A 22,668-nucleotide genomic window follows, 5' to 3' on the forward strand; every position below is an offset into this window, starting at 1 on the left:
GAGATTTGTCTGTTTTTGTGCCTGCAATTAGTCTCATCAGGTAGCACCTCCCATTATATATATATTACAGGGTGTGCAGTCCAGAAATCTTTCCGGTATTTCATTTATCACCTAGTGCCTGGGCAAATTTATACTGCTGCTTAGTTACTACATTGGGTAACAAAAGAATAACGCATCCAAAAACTTGTTCCTACAAATACAAATAACTGTTCTATCCAGACAATTATCATTTATAATAGTATATTTTTTGAACAACAACTGCACTTTTTTTTCAGAATGCCTTTGAATCTCTCTCTCCCAGCATGCACTCTTTTCCAATATATGTCTGAATGAGTGGTTTCATACACTCACAGTTTGATATTCCGGCTGGGGAAACTTTTCCTTCCTGCACCATTCCAGGAGGAGCATCTTGGGGGTGATTTGGGGTCGGTAGTCTTTTCTAGTAAAAACAAAATGAAATTAGCAACAGTGAATGACAACACTGAACAGCAACAAAAGAATACAGTAGTATGTCTTATCACACACAGAAAAATAATAAGACTTGGAGTTCAACCCTATTAGGTGCGAATTGCGAGCTGCTATTTTCACTTCGAATTCGCATAACAAATTAATTTTGCAAATCAATTAGCAACTCGCACTGAATCAAACAGACTGAATTCGCAACTTTCCATTCGCACCTCTCTGAGGGTGAGAGATTGAAAGGAAAATCTTTATTTTAAGATTAAAATGTCGGGACACTGTGCTGAACCCCTTGGACACCCCCTCTAATGACTAATTAGGCATTTGAAAGTTTCCAATAATTACATCTAATTTTTTGGGGTAAAAAAAAAAAATTTCCTCAAATTACCAGTTAGTTTAGGCACCCCAAAGTTAATTATAATAATTTTTTAGTTGAAAAATAATAATTTTTTAACATTTTTCAAGGTGCCGTCAAAGTACCCCAAAATCACCCTTTTTCCTACTTTTTTTTTTTTTGCATTTTTCGTTTAATTCGTTTGAGATTAAATGAAAAAAAGTAAATTTTTTTATCATTTTCTTGCATTTAAAAAAAAAATTAGCCATTGGACACCATTTAAAAACCTACAGTACCTTCCTAATGCCCACAAACAGCCTTTTATACAGTCCTGCTAACGAAATTATCCATTTTGGGGGGTCCAGTATGGTCTCCCCAAATTTTCAGGCATTTCTCGCAAATCTCATTTGGCAGTCAATTCGCACCCCTCCGCTGCGAGTAATGCGAATAGGCATTTTTAATTGGATTGGAGAATTCTCTGGAGCGCACTTCGCTGCGAAGTGTGTGAGTTTCAAGAAACAATCTCGCACCTAATAGGATTGACCCCTTGGTGTTATTATTAATAAGTTATTTTATTTCACTCTTATAGTTAACCTGCTGTAGATATGGACACAAATAGGATTTTGGTACTTACCGATAAATCCCTTTATCTGATTCCACAGGGTACACTGGAGTGAATACACTGGGGTATTGACGGGTGAGAGAGGGGAGCCTGGCACTTTAAGTTTAGTTGGTTCCTCCCACTCTATACCCTGCCCGACCTCAGTTAAGATTAACCAAGCCTGAGTGGAGATGGAGGGCCTAGACAAGAGAGGAAGGAGAGCCAAGAAGAAGGTGGAACCAACCAAGAAGGTCCAAGACCAAGAAACAGCCTACAAAATCATCAAAAAACAGACACGCTGCAGACAATAAAGATGCAGCTAAAACCTCTGCAAGAACACTGCAGCAAGGAACAGCGCCGGGAGGGCGTCTAGTGTCCTCTATGGATTAGGATAAAAGGATTTATTGGTAAGTACCAAAATCCTATTTTCTCATTCATTGACTAGGGGACATTGGAGTGAATACACTGGAGACGTCCCAGGTGGGAAAGAAACTTGCAGAACCATACGACCAACATCAAATAAGGGTCGTAGAGAACAAATGTAGAACAAACAAGGTATGCACTGTGGACCAAACTGTCGCATGGCAAAGAGAATCAGTAAAATGAAAACACAACTCAAGAACAGATTCAAACATATCAGGAGAAGATGCAGCTACAGCTGACGGACAAAAACCATAAGGATGATCCATGTGGATTTTAGACCGAAAACCCTATTCGCAAGAGAGGCTGGTAGCCAGCCTCTTTTGCGAATAGGGTTTTCGGTCTAAGCACACCCGATTGTAATAAAAATAAAGTACAAAGTGATTAGACAGAGCCCCAAGCTCTATTCCTGCTGAGCAAAGGCCAGTGCCAACCGCAGAATCGACGTCCAGGACCTTACCAGTGGTCCACGTAATATAGAGGCTCAAACCCAACTGAATGTAGGAAATGGATGGGAATGATTGTAGGAACACCGCCAGGTTGAGAGCCCATAGGGCAGGAGGAGGCACCCGAAGATGACTGAACTGAAGAACTCCTCCCACAGAAGGTTTGCCCTCAGCAAACTCAAGCGAAAACCAGCATTCACTCCCGCCTGAAGGAACGCTAAAACCAGGACAGCTGGAAGAAAGATGATGAGAAAAGGGCCGCGGTATGTACACCAAATTACAGAAGACTTCCAATGTGATGGAAGTGGGCCGGAGACACTGGCTTCCTGGCCTAAGCATAGAAGGAAAACAGGTTCTGGGAATTAGCAGTGCCTCTGTAACACAGCTGTAACAGCTATGCCGGTAACGAAGACACAGAAGTGCAATGAACAAGAACGAACTTGCTGAAGAAGATCCAGTAAACGTGGTAACAGCCACGGGTCGCTTGTAAGAAAACTACAGAGAGCCTAAGTACCACCCTCTGCAAGGCCAATCCAGAGTTTCAGGAAGGGCTGACATGGAGTTGCTAGATAGATCTGAGTGCCTGTGCCACTGGGCGTCTAGAAGAGGACGTGGGCTAAATGGAAAAACCAGCTAGGAACACATGTGCACCAATAAGGAATTAACGACCCCTGTCCCCAAAGGGAACCAAGAATTGGACTTAGGAACCGTCCAGGCCAAGAACAACTAGGTCTGGTAGTAATATGATATGCCCCAAGTTTGACATGTAGAGTATGCAGAGCAGGCCAGACTGCAGTAGGAACCCAGGAGAGTCAACTAATTATTTTCTTCTTTTTTATATATATCCAGAGACAGCAAACCAGAAGTCAACTAAGGCCTGGGAAGAAGACCAGAAGCATTCAGGAAAACACTGCATGATTCATAGTGTAATGATATACAACTTATAGCGAACCAGGAAAGGAGAGCCAGTATATGAAAAACAAACCTCCTCTTATTCCATCCTAATAGATGAAAAAAGAACCGCAGTCACCCCGTAGCAGCACCGCATGCTCACCTCGCGCTGAGAACTTCTCATCCCCATAGTTAATTAAAATAATTAGTTGAGCTGGAACTGCCAACATGACTGATTGATGCATTCTTGAAGCAAGAACTGCATCCAGTAAGCAGTCACTGGTAATGCTGACAGAAGATACAGGGTATGTCAGACAAAGCGTATCACTCCAAGAAGGCGGAATAACACCTGTGGTAGAACTAAGATCACATATGTACCTTTGGATAATTATACTCAACCCCATAATGGATATAATCCCATAAAAAATATATATAGCAATACAGAAAAAGAAAATCCCCGAATTATCAGACAAGGTCTATCCGACCTAGGGGGAGAGAGAACTAGTGGAATAAGTAACATATAACGTCAGCAGTAGTAGTCACTGTACGCCAGGTCAGGACGAAACATTGATGTAGAAGGTATATTGAATTGTAGGAAAGCCCTTAGGTTGTAGAGCCAAACTGATGTGAATGAAGGTACCGTATAGGGACAGAAGGCTACTAGAACAGCTTTTAAAAGGTACAATGTCAGGCGCACGCTATCGCACAGTGAACTTGTTAACCTTCTAAAGGGATCTGTGTCAAGTGTGGAGGAAGCCCTTACCTGCAATCGACCAGGAGCTACCTGGTTCCCTTGTAGATCTTTACTGACCAGTGTTCAATGCCGCAGACACCAGCACCCTCAGGTAGGTAGAGTACCAACCATCTCTGTAGACCCTACGTTTTACATGGTGATCTTTTTAGCCGTGTAAAAACTCTAGCAGAGCTGTTAGTGGAGACAATATACGTTCACACTAGGGAAACGCAAGCTATGACACACAGAAACACAACAGTGCAAAAACTAGAAAACCAGGGGAGACCAGACTATACAGCCCAGAAACCTGAGATTGTTCAATTGGGGATGTATGCATACATATATGCACACATACATATACCCATACCCAACAAGGAGGTCTACACTGACCAATCTATTTTTTATTTTTCCAAAAACTACAGTACAAACATAACATTGTCTGACACTCACCAGAAAACATAGCGTAAGCAAAGACATACTAACACTTTTTACGTTCCAAAAGCTGATTACACCCCTTTGGAATGACAGGTAATATAACTTATTTAATAGTGATCCCACCCGAAGGAGGGAGGTGATTAAAAAAACACTACATTATAGAGTATCACCCCTGGAGGAATATAGAATGACAGACAAGTTACATTATTATAACTACCGCCTACATTTGACGTCGGCAGCGCGTAGCCCATAAAGTACGTCACATGCCGTGTGCTGGCTTGGTGGGTATATAAGATGTGCGATAGGCCATCTGCACACATATCACTCGTTGCCATCATGGGTAAAAAGTGGCAATTTATCAGAGTTGCAAAAAGGGATGATTATTGGTTTCGAGCCAAGGGTGGCAGTATTTCTGAAATAGCGCAGTTTGTGAACTGTTCGCGTGCTACTATGGTGAAGGTGTATCGTGACTAGACAATTGGCACCATTGAGAATAACCGACGTGGAAACTGCGGAGCACCACGTGCCATTGGTGTGAGAGGTGAATGTCAGCTACGAAGGTGTGCGAGGGCAACCGACACGCTACAGTGGAGCAGTTCACCGTTAAAATGAACCTGGGGCCACCAGACATGTGTCTAAAACAACAGTTCAGAATCCTGCTGCGTATGGGGCTCCGAAGTAAACAGATGGTCACTGCACCAATGCTAACGAAGGTGCATCGGCGGAAAAGGTTTAAATTTTCACGCCAGTATCGGAATCGGACCTCAGCCGATTGGTGAAGGGTTGCCTTCTCTGATGAGTCACATTTTCTGCTTCATCGTATGGATGGACGTTGACGTGTCCGGCAAGAAACATCGGAGAACAAACACCTTGCAACCACTGCTGGAAGAACACAAGCTGGTGGTGGCAGCGTTATGGTCTGGGAAATGTTTTCATGGCATTCTCTTGGGCCCATTCATCCATGTGGAAGGCACCCTCAACCAATTTGGTTATAAATCCTTGCAGAGCACATACACCCATACAGGCTGATTGTCTTCCCTGAGGCGGAAGGAATCTTCCAGCAAGACAATGCGGCATGTCACACGGCTTGAAATGTCCAACAGTGGTTGGACGAGCACGACCAAGACTTCCAAGTACTTCCCTGGCCCCCTAATTCCCCGGATTTGAACCCAACTGAGCATCTGTGGGACCACCTCAATCATTGTGTCCGCTCTATGGATATTTCATCACGCACCCTCCAGCAACTGTGGGATACACTGCAGTCAGCATGGCTCCAGATACCTGTGCCAACCAACCAGCACCTTATTGAGTCACTCCCAGTCCATCTAATGCTGTCCGTGCTGCACACGGCGGTTACTCTGGCTATTACCTGGTGGTCAGAATAACGTGACTCAACTGTGTATAACCCCAGTAATGGGTTTAAAGGATTCTCCCCGGAGTGTTATGGATAGAAAATGTAAAAAATGTAACCGCCACCCGCTGTTCCCATAAAACTGGACACATTCACCGGTACTTAGGTGGCCACCTGGACTTATCTCGTGATAGTAGAGGCTTGCACAGTTAAACTAAGACCACTAGATGTTATGCGACTGATGGAGATACGGCTTTGAGAGCAGAGGTGGTAACAGACTAAGATGCGGCCTAATAGGCAAAGGTGCGGCTAGACAGCCAGGATGCGGTATTCAGAGCAGAGATGACAACAGACTGAGGTGCGGCTTGTGGGCCGAGGTGTGGCTAGACAGCTGGGATGCGGCTTTGAAAGCCGAGATGGTAACATATTGAGGTGCGGCCTTGTGGGCAGAGTTGCAGCTGATAGCCGGGATGTGGCTATGACAGCCTAGATGGTAATAGGCTGAGAAGGTTATAGCTGACTACAAAGAGTGGTGAGGCCGCAGGCACAGCACAACCAGGAGCACTGCAGGCAACACAAAAAGAACACTCTAGATGACGGAGTGAGAGTATGGGATTACAGTTCTTGAAGTCAGCAGAACAGGCACATACTAGCAGGACCATGACAGGTGAGAACCAGAAGGACACGTACAAAACACGCTACAGCCAGCAAGCCGGTGACGAACCAACAGGCTTAAGAAAGGTGCTGAACCAATGGATGAGAAGCAGGTGATTAATGGAATCTACAGGTGAGGAGGCATCATCCAGTATCATGAGTCGTAGACCGGCGTTCCAATCCCCTAGCAGCTAGAGATGCCGTCCCATCTCTAGCTGTATGTTGTCACAAGTAACAAGGTGCGCCTGCGACTTGTAACATATACAAAACAAACAGACAGGTAAGGGTGAATAGTCTGTCTTAGTCCTGTAGACTAAGCTCCCAAACAATTTGCATAATATTTCATCCAAGAGCCGTAGCCCTTCCTTCTGAAAACATATTTAATCTTAACAGATTTAACCTAACACAGGGCCTCAGAGATGTGAGGCAGTACTGCCAAACCATTATCACGATATTTGGAAATTTCATCTTTTCTACAACTTGATACCACTGTTTATCCTGGCACCCTTTGGGTGTGTGTGTGAATATATATATATATATATAGGGAAAAACAGCGGCACTCTCAGGACTTGAAACATAAATGAGACTCACGACTCCAAGAGATCAGCGTCCAACGTTTCAGTCGGTGTGACTTTTATCAAGAACGGCAGTGAAGTGTAAAACATCTTACCTAAATACCCAGTGACATCCCATAATGTCCATGCCCATCTCATCTGTCGCGCGCCCGTGAAAACACGTGATAGGGGCGGGGCCGGCGCTACCATGATGACGCGGCCGTCTAGAGTTCCAGGCGCTGCATGTAGGTTACCGTGGCAACCCAGCTAGTGGAGCTGTCGCGTGACTATCGTGTAACGCGCCTTCATCAGACCTCTCCACGGGTTACCTTGGCAACCCTGGGGCGTCTGAGTGCTGCGTGAGGTAAATGGAAGAAATGCAGGCTAGGTAAAAAGATAGTATCTGGTGGGTAACGTTATGTTTAAGCTGTAAAAGCTATATGGGCAATAGAAAATGACAGAAAATAGGGAAAAAGCTCCAAGGTGCGCGGAGATGCCATGCAGGTAATATGGGCAGGACAAGATGTGATAAACATATACATATAAGTGAAATCAATCTGGTGCAGAAACACGAGATAAATGTGCAGTGTATACTGCATATGTAAACATGAAAATAGAAACAAATAAATGAAAGTAAAAAATAAAAAGTAAAAAATAACACATTCAGTAAACAAACACGAGCTGTGGAGAGACAGGATGAGATTAATGTCACCATTGATACAATCCATGAAATAACCATTGGAGATGAGTAATACTGGTACAGTCCTTAAGTTAAATACATGCTTGTTAGCGTGTTAAATTGCTAATTGAAACTCTTCAATGGTGGATGTATTACTATAACTAAACACATGTCGGTATATAGGTTGAACATCTGTCAGTGATAGAGACATCCGTGTGACTACATAAACAGAGCCGATAGTGAGGTCACAGAGTAAGTAAGCTGGCTGATGTACAATTCAATAATGCAGAGCTATACAGGTAACCAATCGAAAGAATGAATAAAAAATGAGTCAAAATAGGGAAAAATGTAAGGAACAGAAATGAGGGAGTGTGGATGTGATGTCTCAAATTAAAACCATGGATATTACCTTATTACAGTACCAGGTATTCCAAGGAGGTCTCCCATCCCTGTACTGACCTGGCCTACACTGCTTAGCTTCAAAGATCAGACGGTATAAGGCGTTTCCAGTGTAGAATGACTGTAGTCACGGTATATGTTATCCAAAATATAGGTCAAGCCCATAAGGGCCAGTTGAGACAAAAAACATTCACTAGGAATGGGAACAAAGGGATAGGAATACCAAAAGGATGATGGAGAAACAACATAAACACGAGGAAAACATGAGAATATGGAGAGCAAAAGGATGATGCTAAGAATAATCATATATGATCATATAAAACAATATAAGGGTAAAATATACCCAGTGTGTGTTGTGGATGTTCAACTGTGGAAGAATACAATTGTTACTTTAGTAAAAGCATGAAAAGGACAATTGTTCGTTGAGTCCGAAAGGGGACACAGTGTTCATTCTGTGGATCCAATAGGTTTCTAATTGGAGAAGTCTTTTCTCTCTGTCCCCGCCCCTCTTGTTTGGAGGGATGTGGTCAATTATTTTATAGACCAAGGTAGATAAGGAGTGGCGTAGGTTCTTGAAATGTCGTGCCACTGGTTGGTCTACTTCTTTTCCTTCCAACGATTGTCTTATTGCAGTGCGGTGCTGGGCCATTCGGATACGTGCTGTGCAGGTGGTTTTGCCTATGTAGACTAGTCCACAAGGGCATCGAATCATGTAAATGATGTATTTAGTGGTGCATTACAGGACATGTTTGATTGGTATGCGTTTTCCTGAATGTGGATGTACAACATCCGGACCCGTTTCTAGGTAGCCACAAGTGGTGCAACCAGTGCAGCGGTAGCAACCTGGTTTTTTGGTTAAGAAATGTTCAGTGTTGGCGGTCCCACTGTTAACATCGTTGTGGACCAACCAATCTTTTAAGTTTCTCCCTCGTTTATAGCCAATCATGATTTTTGAGTTGATGAGAGGTTTTATGGTGTTGTCCGTATTGATAATTGGCCATAGGCGTTTGGTGGTACTGTTGATAAATTTACTGGCGACGTTATGTTGATTGACAAATATCATGGTGTTAGTATTTTTGGGTGTTTGGTCAGTTGGACTTGTGACCTGTTGAACGGATTCTAATGCTCTTTGTTTTGCCCGAAGAAGTTCCTTATGTCTGTATCCCCGTTGTTGGAATTTGTCTATCATGTTGTCAATTTCAATTGTTGCCAATTTAGGATCACTGGTTATCCTAATGGCTCGTAGGAACTGGGAGTACGGCAGGCTCCTTTTCAATGAAACTGGATGGTGACTCTGTGCGTGTAGTAAAGTGTTACTATCTGTTGGTTTGTGATAAACAGTGGTACTGAACTTGGTACCAGACCAATGGATATTGATGTCCAAGTAATGTACTTGATTCGGACTTTGTTCATGTGTAAAGGTAATATAGTTGTGCATAGAGTTGATTTTTAACATAGCATCGATAAATTCATCCTCTGTCCCCGACCAGAGTACCAAAATGTCGTCGATATAGCGAATGAAAAATAAAAGATGTTGGTTAAATTCCGGATTGTTCAAAAAGAGTTCTTTTTCTACGGTGAACATGTAGACATTCGCGAAGGATGGTGCAACATGAGATCCCATCGCACATCCTTTCTTCTGAAGAAAAAACTTATTATCGAATAAAAAATAGTTGTTCCTTAGAGTTTGTTGTAACAAGCATATGTAGAAATCCACGTTTGGTCCCTGGTAATCCGGTCGAGATTTTAAAAACGATTCCATATATTCACAACCCTCTTTATGAGGTATGCTGGTGTACAATGAGTTGACATCTATCGTACACATGATCAGATTAGATGGGAGGTTGCTTAAAGAATGTAGTTTGACTAAGTGTGAATTAGAGTCTAATAAAAAAGTGGGTTCTTGTGAAATCAGTGGTTGTATGTAAAAATCAAGAAATTTGGAGGTTTTGCTATACAATCCTTCCTTGGCAGAAATGATCGGGCGTCCTGGGGGTGCAGTTAAAGATTTGTGTATTTTGGGTACTGTGTAAAGTAATGGGGCCATGGGTTTGTCAACTGTCAAATATTGCAGGATATCGGAAGTGATGTAGCCTTGTTGTAAGGCTTCGGATAAACTATCATCCAATTCTTTTTTGAAAATAGAGACCGGGTCCTTGCTAAGGAATGAATATGTGTTAGTATCACTCAGTTGCCGTAACACTTCAGTCATGTATTGTTCCCTATCCTGAATTGCTATTGACCCTCCTTTATCTGCTGGACGGATAACAATTGAGGAGTCATTGCTAAGTGCTTTCAGGGCTGTAAACTCATCCTTTGAAATGTTATGGTTTAGAGAACTTGGACCTTTGAAGTGTGTGGTCACCTCTTGGTCCAAGATTCTAATGAAGCTTTTGATGGACGCATTGTTGGAGGGTGGTTCAAATGTGGAGACCTTTTTGAATACATACATACATACATATATATATATATATATATATACATAGAGGGAGAGAGAGATCGAGAGAGAGATCGAGAGAGATATGTGTGTGTATGTATATATATATTTATATATACACACACACTATAATATATATACATACATACATACATACACATATATATATATATATATACATAGAGGGAGAGAGAGATCGAGAGAGAGAGATATGTGTGTGTATGTATATATATATTTATATATACACACACTATAATATATATACATACATATATATATATATATATATATATACACATACACACACATACATACATACATACATATACACCTACAGACAAGCCTACACATACCTTTAAAAGGTTATGTCTATGTGAAGAATTGATCCTGTGACCTGTTAATGATGAGCAAACCGGCCGTCACATACCTAGTCGAACAGCTAAGCAGGGAGAGAAGAAGAGTTAAGTTCAGTGCTCTTGGTTACTAAAATGGCAGCCCGCCATATGCAACTATATAGCCTTCTCCATAATATATAACACTGACTCTCCAACAGGATCTGAACCTATGGATGCCTACACATTGAAGAATGGCTTTAGCCCACTAGGTTAATCTGACCCAGTCTTATGTTAAAGATAAGTAATTTATTGAAGTATCCATAATATAGAGCAGCAGCAAAGCTAATAACCATTAGCTAGGGATATGATTTCCCTAGGGAACTAGGCAAGTAGCGAAGAAACAGGCAGCAGACATGGCTGTTGTCTGCATATGTCAGCCAAGCTGCCTATAGATTAGTGAGTGCAGTTTCAGGTGCGCTTTGCTATTAAGTTAAATACCTGGCAGGATCTTCCTGCTGAATGCGAACAGGAGCCTTACCACTGAGATATTACCTGACACAGACCTAGAGCTCGCAGAAACCATGACAGGCGTTCAGGAGAGGGAGAGCACCAAAATTAGAGGGTGTCATCCCCTCGGGCAGAAAAGATGGCCGGACTGATCTCAACCATACGCGGTGTCGCCCCCCTACCCAAGATGGTCATCCAAGCGGGAGTGAGGGCTGTGCCACGTTGCCGTTGAGCCCCTCATCCAGCCAAAATCTGCTCCGTTGTGAAGAGTAATGGAATGTAACGCACCCCGCTGCTGCGCTCAGCCCCCCCCTGTAGTTAACAGGGCTGTGATGATGGTCACTATAGAATATGGTGCAATGCAGCATCTAGCCCACCAGAGCTTAGAGGGGGATAATAAGAACAGGCGCACCATTCTGCCGCCGCTTGTGTATTTTATCACCCACCCCCTTCTAATTGGGGAGGATGGGGCATACTCATCGTTCATGCTGCTGGTGCGTATGGGGACCCAGAAACTAGCCACGTGAGCTGTGGTGGGTCTCCACTCTGAATGTGGATATGAGGCCCAGAACCCGGAACACAGCCATCGAGGGCTGTGGCGGCTCTTCAGAGACTGTTGACCAGGGACCCGGACACGAGCTGTATGAGCTGTGATGGGTCCTCACTCTGATAGCGGCCATGGTGTGGCCCGGGCCTGGACATTAGCGGCAGTGGTGGATCTCAGAGTCCACCGGCTTTCCACGTTGCAGGCAGACTGTGGTCATACAGTCTGCCTGTAGAATAGAATAAAGAAGAAGAAAATAAATTATTTATAAATAGGGCTGGAGACAGCTCTCAGTGCACCCAGCTCCTCTCGTACACAAATCGAAATGGAGGTCGGGCGGTAGAGGAGCAAACTACACTTTTAAAGAAATTTAAAGTGCCAGGGTCCACTCTCTCACCCGTCAATACTAGAGATGAGCCAGCTCGGATCTAAGAGATCCGAACCCATCCGAATTTGGGGGATCCGGGGCGATCCGAGCGCAGCTCGGATCTCCCTGCCTGCCCCTGATCCGAGGCAAAACCTTGCGACCCCTCTATCGAGTCGCGAGGTTTTGTTTTCAGTGGGCTTAACACTGATTGGCTGAGAGAGCAGTCTGTTACGGCTCTCAGCCAATCAGTGTTAAGCCCATTGAAAACAGCACAAAAGAAGAAAAGATGATGGCGCCCATCATCCCCCGTCGCCGACACCACCACTGGCAGCATCCCCCGCTGCCGACACCACCACTGCTGACACTCCTGCCCAACGTACTGAGGACACAGTCAGCGACCCCCACACTGCCAATACTCCAACACTGAGGACACCACCAGCACCCCTGCACTGCAGACACAGTCAGTAAACCTGCACTGAGGACACTGCTGGCACCCCCACACTGCCAGCAAACCTGCACTAAGACACCGCTGGCACCCCCGCACTGCCGACACAGCCAGCAAACCTGCACTAAAAACACCGCTGGCACCCCCGCACTGCCGACATCACCAGTACCCTTCACTGAGGACACTGCCAGCACTGCCATTCCATGTACTGAGGAGGACACCGTCAGCAACCCCGCATTGCAAACACTGCTGTCACAGTAAGTGCACTATTGGTGTATCCAACCCACACTGTATAACCCACTGTATCCGTTTTGAAAATTAGAAACTGAACTGCGACATGTTAGTGCCGCCCACTGTGTCACTTAGCTAAGTCAGCCAGCTAGCTGGATACAACCTTTTGGCCTTAACTAGATGAAGCAAATAATATTGTGAGGTGGTCAAAATTGATTGGAAATTACTGGAAATAAATGTTATTGAGGTTAATTATAATGTAGGAATAAAATTTTTTGTGATTTTAGCTATTTTTAAGAAAAATCCAGATCCAAAACACGAAAAACAAAACAAAGGTGAGGTTTTGGTAAAACCAATCCAGATCCAAGCCAGGGTAGATTCAGATCCAAAACCAAAACACGGGGGTCGGCGCACATCTCTAGTCAATACTCCATGTATTCACTCCAGTGTCCCCTAGTGGATGAAGGAAAAATACCCACTGACATAGCTGGGAGAGAAAGCACAATAGCATACCCATATTTACCTACACATACAGGGGACTGATGGAGAGTTGAATGTTCCCCATTAACGGAGCGTATTGTGCGTCTTTTTGTGCAGTACATGCTCCGGAACTCAGCATACGCAAGTACGGGCCATGTAGAGTCATACGTATTTGAATCACAACACTTGGTCAATGTAATGGAGTCCGAGAACATGCAAACTCGCATGTTTTTAGACTCGAAAAACTCACGATTTAAAATTCTCATCCAGATGTTTTCCCCTATTGAAGATAAACTTGACCAATGTGAGCATTTACTGCTAAACTCTCACATTTTACAAACTCTCACCCATTTATATTTGGCCCCATGTTTAGATGAAGTGCCACAAATATTGGCACTAGTGTAACTAACCTATTAAGGCTATTAGTCCATTACGAGTATAAAACAACTTGCAGTGGAAGGATGTGATTTCAAATATCACCATATTCCAAAAGAAATGTAGTGAAAATGTAGACATTCAAAATTTAAACAATCAAGATGTCAACATGGTCAAAATGTCGATAACCAAAAGGTTGACACTTAAAACATAAACAAAGTAAAAATGTCGACATTGAATAAATAATATAAGCAGGTCTATGTATATATGTCAACATTTTGATAGGATCAAAATGTCGACATGCTAAACATAAATATGATCAATGTCTATATTTTGATAGGACAAAAATGTTGACATGTAAATATATAGACATGCTTATATTACCAATGTTGACATTTGCACTGGATGCCTACATGGAACAAAGAAAACCAGATTCCTGTATTTTGTGAGCAGTGAAGTAGAGGGCTACATGGGGAATGTTTTATGTTATAAAATACGACAACATTTGGTGTCTGTGTATTGTCTTTAGTTTAAGATATTCTTTACACGCGAATTAGAGGCACCATTAACACCGTACCGAGTGCCAGCAGGGATGCGGGGAGTAGCTGGCTGTCCCTAGGGGGGCCCCTTTTCTTTGGGGGAAGGTCAACTTTCTAAGGGAATTCTACCCTGGGCTGGTTAATGTTATGGAAAGGAAGGTCCCACCCTGGCTGGTACAGCCTGGTGCTGATTTTTGGAAAATAGGGAAGCCCCACACCATTTTTCCCCCCTTTTTTCCAATACCAGCCTAGGCTCAGAGGCCCGGGGTTGGTTATGAATTTGGAGGCGAACCTCATACATTTTTATTTAAAATGTAACTAGCATTTTTTTTTTTTTTAAATGTAACTATTCTTAAATGCTCCTACACTTTAGCAGCTAAACTGCCAGCTCTCAGAGGCGTCTAAAGCTGGCCACACATCTAAAGATTATCTGTCCAACCAGCCAACTAGTTGGCTGGTTGGAATGAAAATCTGGTAACGTATGGGAGTAACTGATGATCAGCAATTTGCTCCTAAATACCAGAAAACAGATGAAAATGGTCGTTCAGACAATTTTGTTGTCTGATCTAAACAATTTGTTCAAACAACAGTTTTGGTTCATTTTCCGGCATTTGGGAGCAAATTGCTGATTGTCATTTGCTTTCATACCTTACCAGATTTTCATTCCAACCAGTCAACTAGTTGGCTGGTTGGACAGATAATCTTTAGATGTGTGGCCAGCTTTAGACTAAGCTTGTAGTAGCATCCGACACACCGGTCATCAGATGCAGCTTTGTAATTTTATTATGACTGTCGACAATTTAACTGGGTCTACATTTTGGTTGTTGACCTTATGGTTTGTCTATATTTTAAATGTCTACATTTTAACTGTGTCTACATTTTAACTGTCAACAGTTAGACATGATGTAGACAATTAAATGTCAACATGGTCAAAGTCTATATTATGCCCCCATAAACAATTTGATTGTCTACATATTGACTGTAGATATATAGTCCATGTCAACATTTTAATTGTTTGAATAATGTACCTGTCGACATTATGGTGGCTATATTTTGATTATCTAAATACACCACAACCTTCCAAAATGGTTACGACATCCACACTAACAGTTTTTAGATAGTGTGTGAATGAATGTGATTGCAAAATAGGGTTTCTTACCTTTCAAACTTGATGGGCATTCGTATTATGCCACGATTCTCCTCATTGCTATCGTCAGTTACTGGAGCCTCTTTAACTATGATATCAAGGGACGCTTTCCTAGCTTCCTGAGATAATCTGCAGCTCTTATAATGTGCCGTCATTTCAAAAACTTCACTGAGGGAAACAAGGAAAATAGTTTATTCTAAATTTATATTTTACTATATATTCAGACAAAATAATATATATAAGAATATATGTATATATTTATTTATTAACAAAATGCAAAGTGAATGAACACAAGAGAAATCTAAATCAAATAAATATGTGGTGTGACCACACTTTGCCTTCAAAACAGCATACATTTTTCAATTCTTTTATGTACACTTGCACACAGTTTTTGAAGGAACTGGCAGGGAGGTTGTTCCAAACATCTTGGAGAACAAACCACAGATCTTCTGTGGATGTTGGCTTGCTCAAATTCTTCTGTCTCTTCATGTAATCCTAGACATACTTGATGATGTTGAGATCAAGGCTCTGTGGGGGCCATATCATCACTTCCAGGGCTCCTTGTTCTTCTTTACGCTGAAGATAGTTCTTAATGACATTGGCTGTATATTTGGAGTCCTTGCCCTGCTGCAGAATAACTTTGGAGCCAATCAGATGCCTCCCTGATGGTATTGCATGATGGATAAGTAGCTGCCTCTGTTTCTCAGATTTGAGGACACAATTAATCCTGACCAAATCCCCAACTCCATTTGCTGAAATGCAGCCCCAAACTTGCAAGGAACCTCAACCATGCTTCACTGTTGCCTGCAGACACTCATTGTACCTAGATACAACAAGGAAAAAGAAAAAGAGGTAGTATATCGGCGCACAAGTTGATTGGTTACAAATTACTTAAAACATAACTTTTATTAGATATGTATTATAATATATATCACCCCTCTAGGGAAATAAAGCGGCAAAGTATTAAAATATATAGAGAAAGAAGAAATTAGAATTAAAATTAAACTGAGGGTCTTCTCTTTAATGGGTTTATTAATCAATATCTTCTAGTGAGAAGATCAACTCTCTCATCTGTGATCGGATATAGTTTAAATTATACGTCTGTTATTGATCCATATCTTGGATCTCCTATGTGAACTCCCACAGTATATAATTTGTATAATCTATAAAATTTGTAGATTATACTCCAAATGTTGCAGATTCAGCTGCTTCTATAATATCGGCACCTTCATATCAATTGACATTTACAAATTATGGGCCTGATTCAGAGCCGTTCGCTATTTGTGGTCGTTCGTTCAAAAACAAGGGGTGGCTATTCAAATGATCCGTTCGCAAATTGCAGTCTGTTCCCACCTCTAAGTCTGAACGAGCGAGCAAAACATACGCTCGTTTTTTTTATAAAAACGCCCCCTGGCCGCACGCACCATACGTCATGTCCGCTATTTATTAGATTAATCGAGTACATCGTACAGCGTATGAACTGCTCGCTATTCTTGTGGTTGGTGTTTTCAACCGCTATTTTGCGAGCAGTTCTGAGTTAAAAAAAACCAAGTGACGTGGTCAATGACGCTGCTGTATTAAATATGCACTCCCTTAAAACGCCCGTTTTGACCTTTAAGCACGCCTGCGTTCGGATCTCCACTCCCCGTTTTCAAGCACCATCCCCTGTTACCACCCACATACGCCTCATTCTGTCACTCAAAATAGCAGGCCCTCGCTATATTGCGTACCAACGATTTTCGGCCGCACTGACTGGTTCGCGCATGCGTACTAAAAACCGTACGCATGCGCAGATGTGCGAACATCGCTCGGAACGAGCGTACTGCCGCTAGCGAGTGGCTCTGAATGAGGGCCTATATTCAAAACATCGATGTTATGCCGATTAAATCATTGGTCCAATTATCGCTATACTAATGTTTGGGTTGCCTCTATAAATAGGCAAATAAATCCCTGATGTTGCGCAACGCTTGTACATCGATTAATACCTGTATATTATATTACTGCAGTAAAAAAAAAAAAAAACTAAACAAAAACCACTACAGCCACTTCATCATAAATCTCGATAAATAGCAGTATTCAATTTGAATCTCAATATTACAGATTCAGTTGTTGAAATATCAGCAGCTTTGTATCTTATATAGTAACAGCCGTTTACTATCAATTATTGTTTGGGAGTTGTATCGCTGAAATAAAAAAATCGCAGGGATTGATCGATGTAAAAACTTTATTTAAAAAGATATCTAAATATCAGAGACACATTCATCTATAAACAAAGACAACTTAAATACCAACAAAGCAACATTTGGATTAATGATTTAATGGGCACAACATTGATTTTTCAGTTGCGGATATTATAGAAGATACAAAGTTGTTGATACTTTAAAAGCAACTGAATCTGCTACAATTGGATTCAAACCAAACACTGCCATTTGTCGTGACTTATGACAAAGTGGCTGTAGTCTTCCTTTTTTTTTTTTTACTGCAGCAACCTAATCTGCAGAGATGAATCGATGTATCAATGTTGCTCATTTTTAGGGATCTATTTGCCTACATACAGAGGCAACCTTAATATCAGTATAGTGATGAATGGTTCATTGATATATTCGGTATAACATCGATGTTTTGAATCTGGCAATATAACCTGTAAATGTTTAAGTAATATAAAGTTGCAGATAGTATAGAAGCAGCTCTATAAAGATATTTAAATATCAGGGACGTATTCGCCTATACATAAAGGTAATCTTAATACCAATAAAGTGATGATTGGACCAATGATTTAATGGGCATAACATCGATTTGATTTCAGCGATACAACTCAAACGATAATTGATAGTAAACGGCTGATACTATACAAGATACAAAGCTGCTGATATTTCAACAACTGAATCTGTAATATTGAGATCCAAAATTGAATACTGCTATTTATCGAGATTTATGATAAAGTGGCTGTAGTGTTTTTTGTTTTTTTTCTTACTGCAGTAATATAATATACAGGTATTAATCAACGTACAAGCGTTGCGCAACATCAGGGATTTATTTGCCTATTTATAGAGGCAACCCAAACAGTATAGTGATAATTGGACCAATGATTTAATCGGCATAACATCGATGTTTTGAATATAATTTGTAAATGTCAATTGATATGAAGGTGCCGATATTATAGAAGCAGCTGAATCTGCAACATTTGGAGTATAATCTACAAATTTTATAGATTATACAAATTATATACTGTGGGAGTTCACATAGGAGATCCAAGATATGGATCAATAACAGACGTATAATTTAAACTATATCCGATCACAGATGAGAGAGTTGATCTTCTCACTAGAAGATATTGATTAATAAACCCATTAAAGAGAAGACCCTCAGTTTAATTTTAATTCTAATTTCTTCTTTCTCTATATATTTTAATACTTTGCCGCTTTATTTCCCTAGAGGGGTGATATATATTATAATACATATCTAATAAAAGTTATGTTTTAAGTAATTTGTAACCAATCGACTTGTGCATCGATATACTACCTCTTTTTCTTTTTCCTTGTTGTATCTATGTATAACGGTAGTTGATAGCACACCACCCATATACACATTTCTGGATAATAAATAATGATTGTATGTTTATAGGGTGGTTGTTGAATAGAATTTGTGCGGTGTTCTACATTTTTTATATGTGAATAACTCAGTATTGTACCATAAGGATATTCCTTCCAAACTGTGAATCCATAGATGCACATCCAAGAGATAATGAGCTAAATGTAATAGCCTCCAATCTTACAATGCTGCAGGGATTTATGAGAGCCTCCCTGTATTTTTAAAGTGACAATCCTTTTAAAGGCTAAACCTTGTTTTACATGTTGTGACATCTATCTAAAATTAAAATCTTTAGGAGTTCAGTGGAAAATACTGATCTTTGAAATAAAAACAAATCATTAATGGATAAAATAAGAGATATGGTAAGAACTTACCCTTGTTATCTCAATTTCTATGAAGTCCATAGGGTTCCACAGGATATCTTGGGGTATTTGTGATGACGTCAGGCATCGGACACCACAGAGCTAAATTTTCATCCTCCCAGGATGCAATGTGGTCCCTCTCCTATACCCCGCCCCCGAGCCAAGGCATCTAAGTTTCGTTGGTGTCCGGCCAGGAGTCGGAACACTTGCAAGCAGTCAGTACTGACGTCCATACTGACGTCCATGCTGTCGCTCCTACACCCCGCTGGACCAGAACGCTGGTAGGTATCTGGGGTCACAGCTAGCGGTGACCTCGGATTACCTGGACTGTGACCGGATTCAAGGGGGAAGGTAAGCGGCGGGTCCCGCGTAGGGTACACACCGGTAACAGAGTCCTGTAGGTCTCCAGGCAGGGGGCTCCCTGGGGACAGGCTGCATGTGGAGCCAGGTATTAACCTGCGCTTCCACTAGATCACCAGGGGCAGCGAGCCGCAGCATGTGCGGTACAGCGCGACGTCCCAGGGGTTAATAGCATGCCAGGGGAACGCGCCTTCCCTGTCTAACAGCCGGCGCCTCCCCCACTGCACAGTGCCTCTCCACAGTGGTCTGGCGGGCTGTGTCAGCGCTCCTCCTCCAGGTCCCTCTCCTATACCCTGTCCCCGAGCCAAGGCATCTCAGTTTCGTAGCAAGCCATAGGCCGGAGGAGGAGAACAAAGAGAGAGAAGAAAGTCTGGAACACACAAGAATCTGCAGTACAGGTGCGACAGGGCGGGAGTCCTGTGGAACCCTATGGACTTCGTACAAAGAGAGATAACAAGGGTAAGTTCTTACCATATCTCTTTTTTCTACATCAGGGTCCATAGTGTATCCACAGGATACATTGGGGATGTCCCAAAGCAGTATCCTTTAAGAGTGGGGACGCTCCTGTGCTGGAAGGAGAATCCGCCGCCTGAAGGAAGCATCCTGAGAGGCGAAGGTATCAAATGCATAATATCTCACAAAAGGTATGGACAGAAGACCACGTGGCTGCCTTGCACAGCTGAACTGCAGAGGCACCACGGCGAGCTGCCCATGAAGGACCCACAGACCGAGTAGAGTGAGCTTTAAGAGAGGATGGTACAGACAGGCCCTCATGAATGTAAGCCTCAATAATCGCCATGCGAATCCATCCTGCCAAGGTTTGCTTAATGGCAGGCCAACCCTTCTTATGGAAACCATAGAGGACAAACAGAGAGTCCGATTTCCTAAATGAACTGGTACGGTCAACATAAATCCTAAGAGCAGGCACCACATCAACATCCAAGGAGGCCTCACCAGCAAATAGGTCTGGGGAATTAAAGGCTGGTACTATAATTTCCTCATTGATGTGGAAACTAGACACCACCTTAGGTAGGAACCCAGGGCGAAAAATTAAAAATGGGGGGCAACATGAAAGAGCCCAAAATCTGACACTCTTCTGGCCGAGGCAATGGCCAGAAGAAACACAGTCTCTGCTGTGAGCCATTTTAAATCCACTGAGCCCAGTGGTTCAAATGGCGGTCCTTGGAGAGCCCTAAGGACCACAGCCAAGTCCCAAGGAGCCACAGGTGGAACAAAGGGAGGCTGTATGCAAAGTACACCTTGCAGAAAAGTGTGGACATCAGGAAGTGTACCAATCCTACACTGAAACCACACTGAAAGGGCGGAAACCTGCACCTTCAGTGAAGCAAGGCGAAGACCGTGATCTAAGCCAGCTTGTAGGCAAGCCAAAATCCTGGATATCCTAAAAACCTCTAAGTCGACACCATTCAAAGTATACCACACACGGTGGTAAATTCTTGCAGAAGCCGACTTCCGAGCTCTGAGCATGGTGTTAACAACAGAGCTGGAAAAACCCCTGGACCTCAAGAGGGCAGTCTCAACAGCCACTCCATCAAAGACAGACGGCCGAGGTCTGGGTGATGGCAAGGACCTTGAGACAACAGGTCTGGACGTAGAGGCAACCACATCGGAGCATCTATGGATGGGCTCCTGAGATCTGAGTACCAGTGCTGTCTGGGCCACGCTGGAGCTATCAGCAGGAGCGTGCCGCCTTCTTGCTTGAATTTGCGAATCACTCGAGGAAGAAGGAAGAACGGAGGGAAGGTCTACCGTACCGACAGAGCGTCTACCAGAAGTGCCTCTGTGTCTCTTGTTCTTGACCCGTACACAAGCAGCTTGTTGTTGTGTCGGGAGGCCATGAGGTCTATCTCTGGAAGGCCCCACTTGTTCACCAGTAGCTGAAACACCTCCCGGTGAAGAGACCACTCTCCTGGGTGCACGTCTTGACAGCTGAGAAAGTCTGCTTCCCAGTTGAGGACTCCTGGTATGAATACTGCCAAGAGGCAGGGAGATTACCTTCCGCCCATGCTAGAATGCGGGACACCTCTGTCAAGGCCGTGTGACTGCGGGTTCCTCCTTGGTGGTTTATGTAAGTCACCGGTGGCATTGTTCGACTGCACCTGCACGGGTTTTCCGTGGAGGACATGTCTTGCTTGTTGGAGAGCTTTGAATACTGCCCTTAGTTCCAAGATGTTGATTGGAAGTGCAGATTCTGCTGGCGTCCGTCCACCTTCCCTGGAAAAAGTGTGGACCCGACACTGCTCCCCAACCTCGAAGACTGGCGTCCGTCGTCAGAAGGACCCAGTCCACGATCCAAAAGGGACGTCCCCTGTTCAGGTGAGTAGTCTGCAGCCACCAGGCTAACGACAGTCGTACCTCCGGTGACAGCACCATTGTCTGTGTCTTTATCCGGTGGGGCAACCCACTCCATCTGGAGAGGATCAACTTCTGCAGAGGTCTGGAGTGAAACTGGGCAAACTCCACCATGTCGAACATCGACACCATGGAACCCAGTAACCTCATTGCCGAGTGAATAGACACCCTCTGTCACAAAGATCCTCTGATGTTGGGAGTCCAACAGGGCTCAGAGATGGAGCATCCTCTGTGATGGCACCAGGGATGACTTCTTCCAGCTTATCAGCCAGCCATGAGCCTGCAACACAGAGACTGTCAATTGCAGATGGCGCTGAAGGATCTCTGGAGACCGTGCCAACAGCAGAAGGTCGTCCAGATAGGGCAACAAGAGGACTCCCTGCCTCCGCAGGTGGGCTGCCATGACTTTGGTAAACACTCGAGGCGCTATAGCCAGACCAAAGGGCAATGCCTGAAATTGGAAGTGTTGGTCTCCTACTGCAAACCTGAGGAAACGCTAGTGTGCTGAGACAATGGGAATATGCAGGTAAGCATCCTGAATATCTAGTGAACCCTTGAGAGACCACTTCTCTTACCCAAGTGTCTACGGTTGTGAGACAGCAGCACTGGGGGAACTGAA

At 43.1% G+C, this 22,668-nt stretch overlaps 1 protein-coding gene across 3 annotated transcripts in view; it reads right to left on the minus strand.

Moving 5' to 3' along the window:
• DUS2 (dihydrouridine synthase 2) overlaps nt 1-22,668 on the minus strand; it is a 141,577-nt gene that overhangs the window by 22,708 nt on the left and 96,201 nt on the right. For all 3 annotated transcript variants that reach the window (XM_088470897.1, XM_088470898.1, XM_088470899.1), the window contains exons 13-14: nt 15,376-15,531; nt 352-439 (exon numbers count right to left, since the gene is read on the minus strand). In XM_088470897.1, the coding sequence (XP_088327023.1) occupies nt 352-439; nt 15,376-15,531 (244 nt within the window). The remainder of the gene's footprint in view (nt 1-351; nt 440-15,375; nt 15,532-22,668) is intronic.

The sequence above is a fragment of the Taudactylus pleione genome, unplaced genomic scaffold (genome assembly GCF_031769625.1).
Source record: "Taudactylus pleione unplaced genomic scaffold, aTauple2 ptg000106l, whole genome shotgun sequence".
NCBI classification, from domain to species: Eukaryota; Metazoa; Chordata; class Amphibia; order Anura; family Myobatrachidae; genus Taudactylus; species Taudactylus pleione.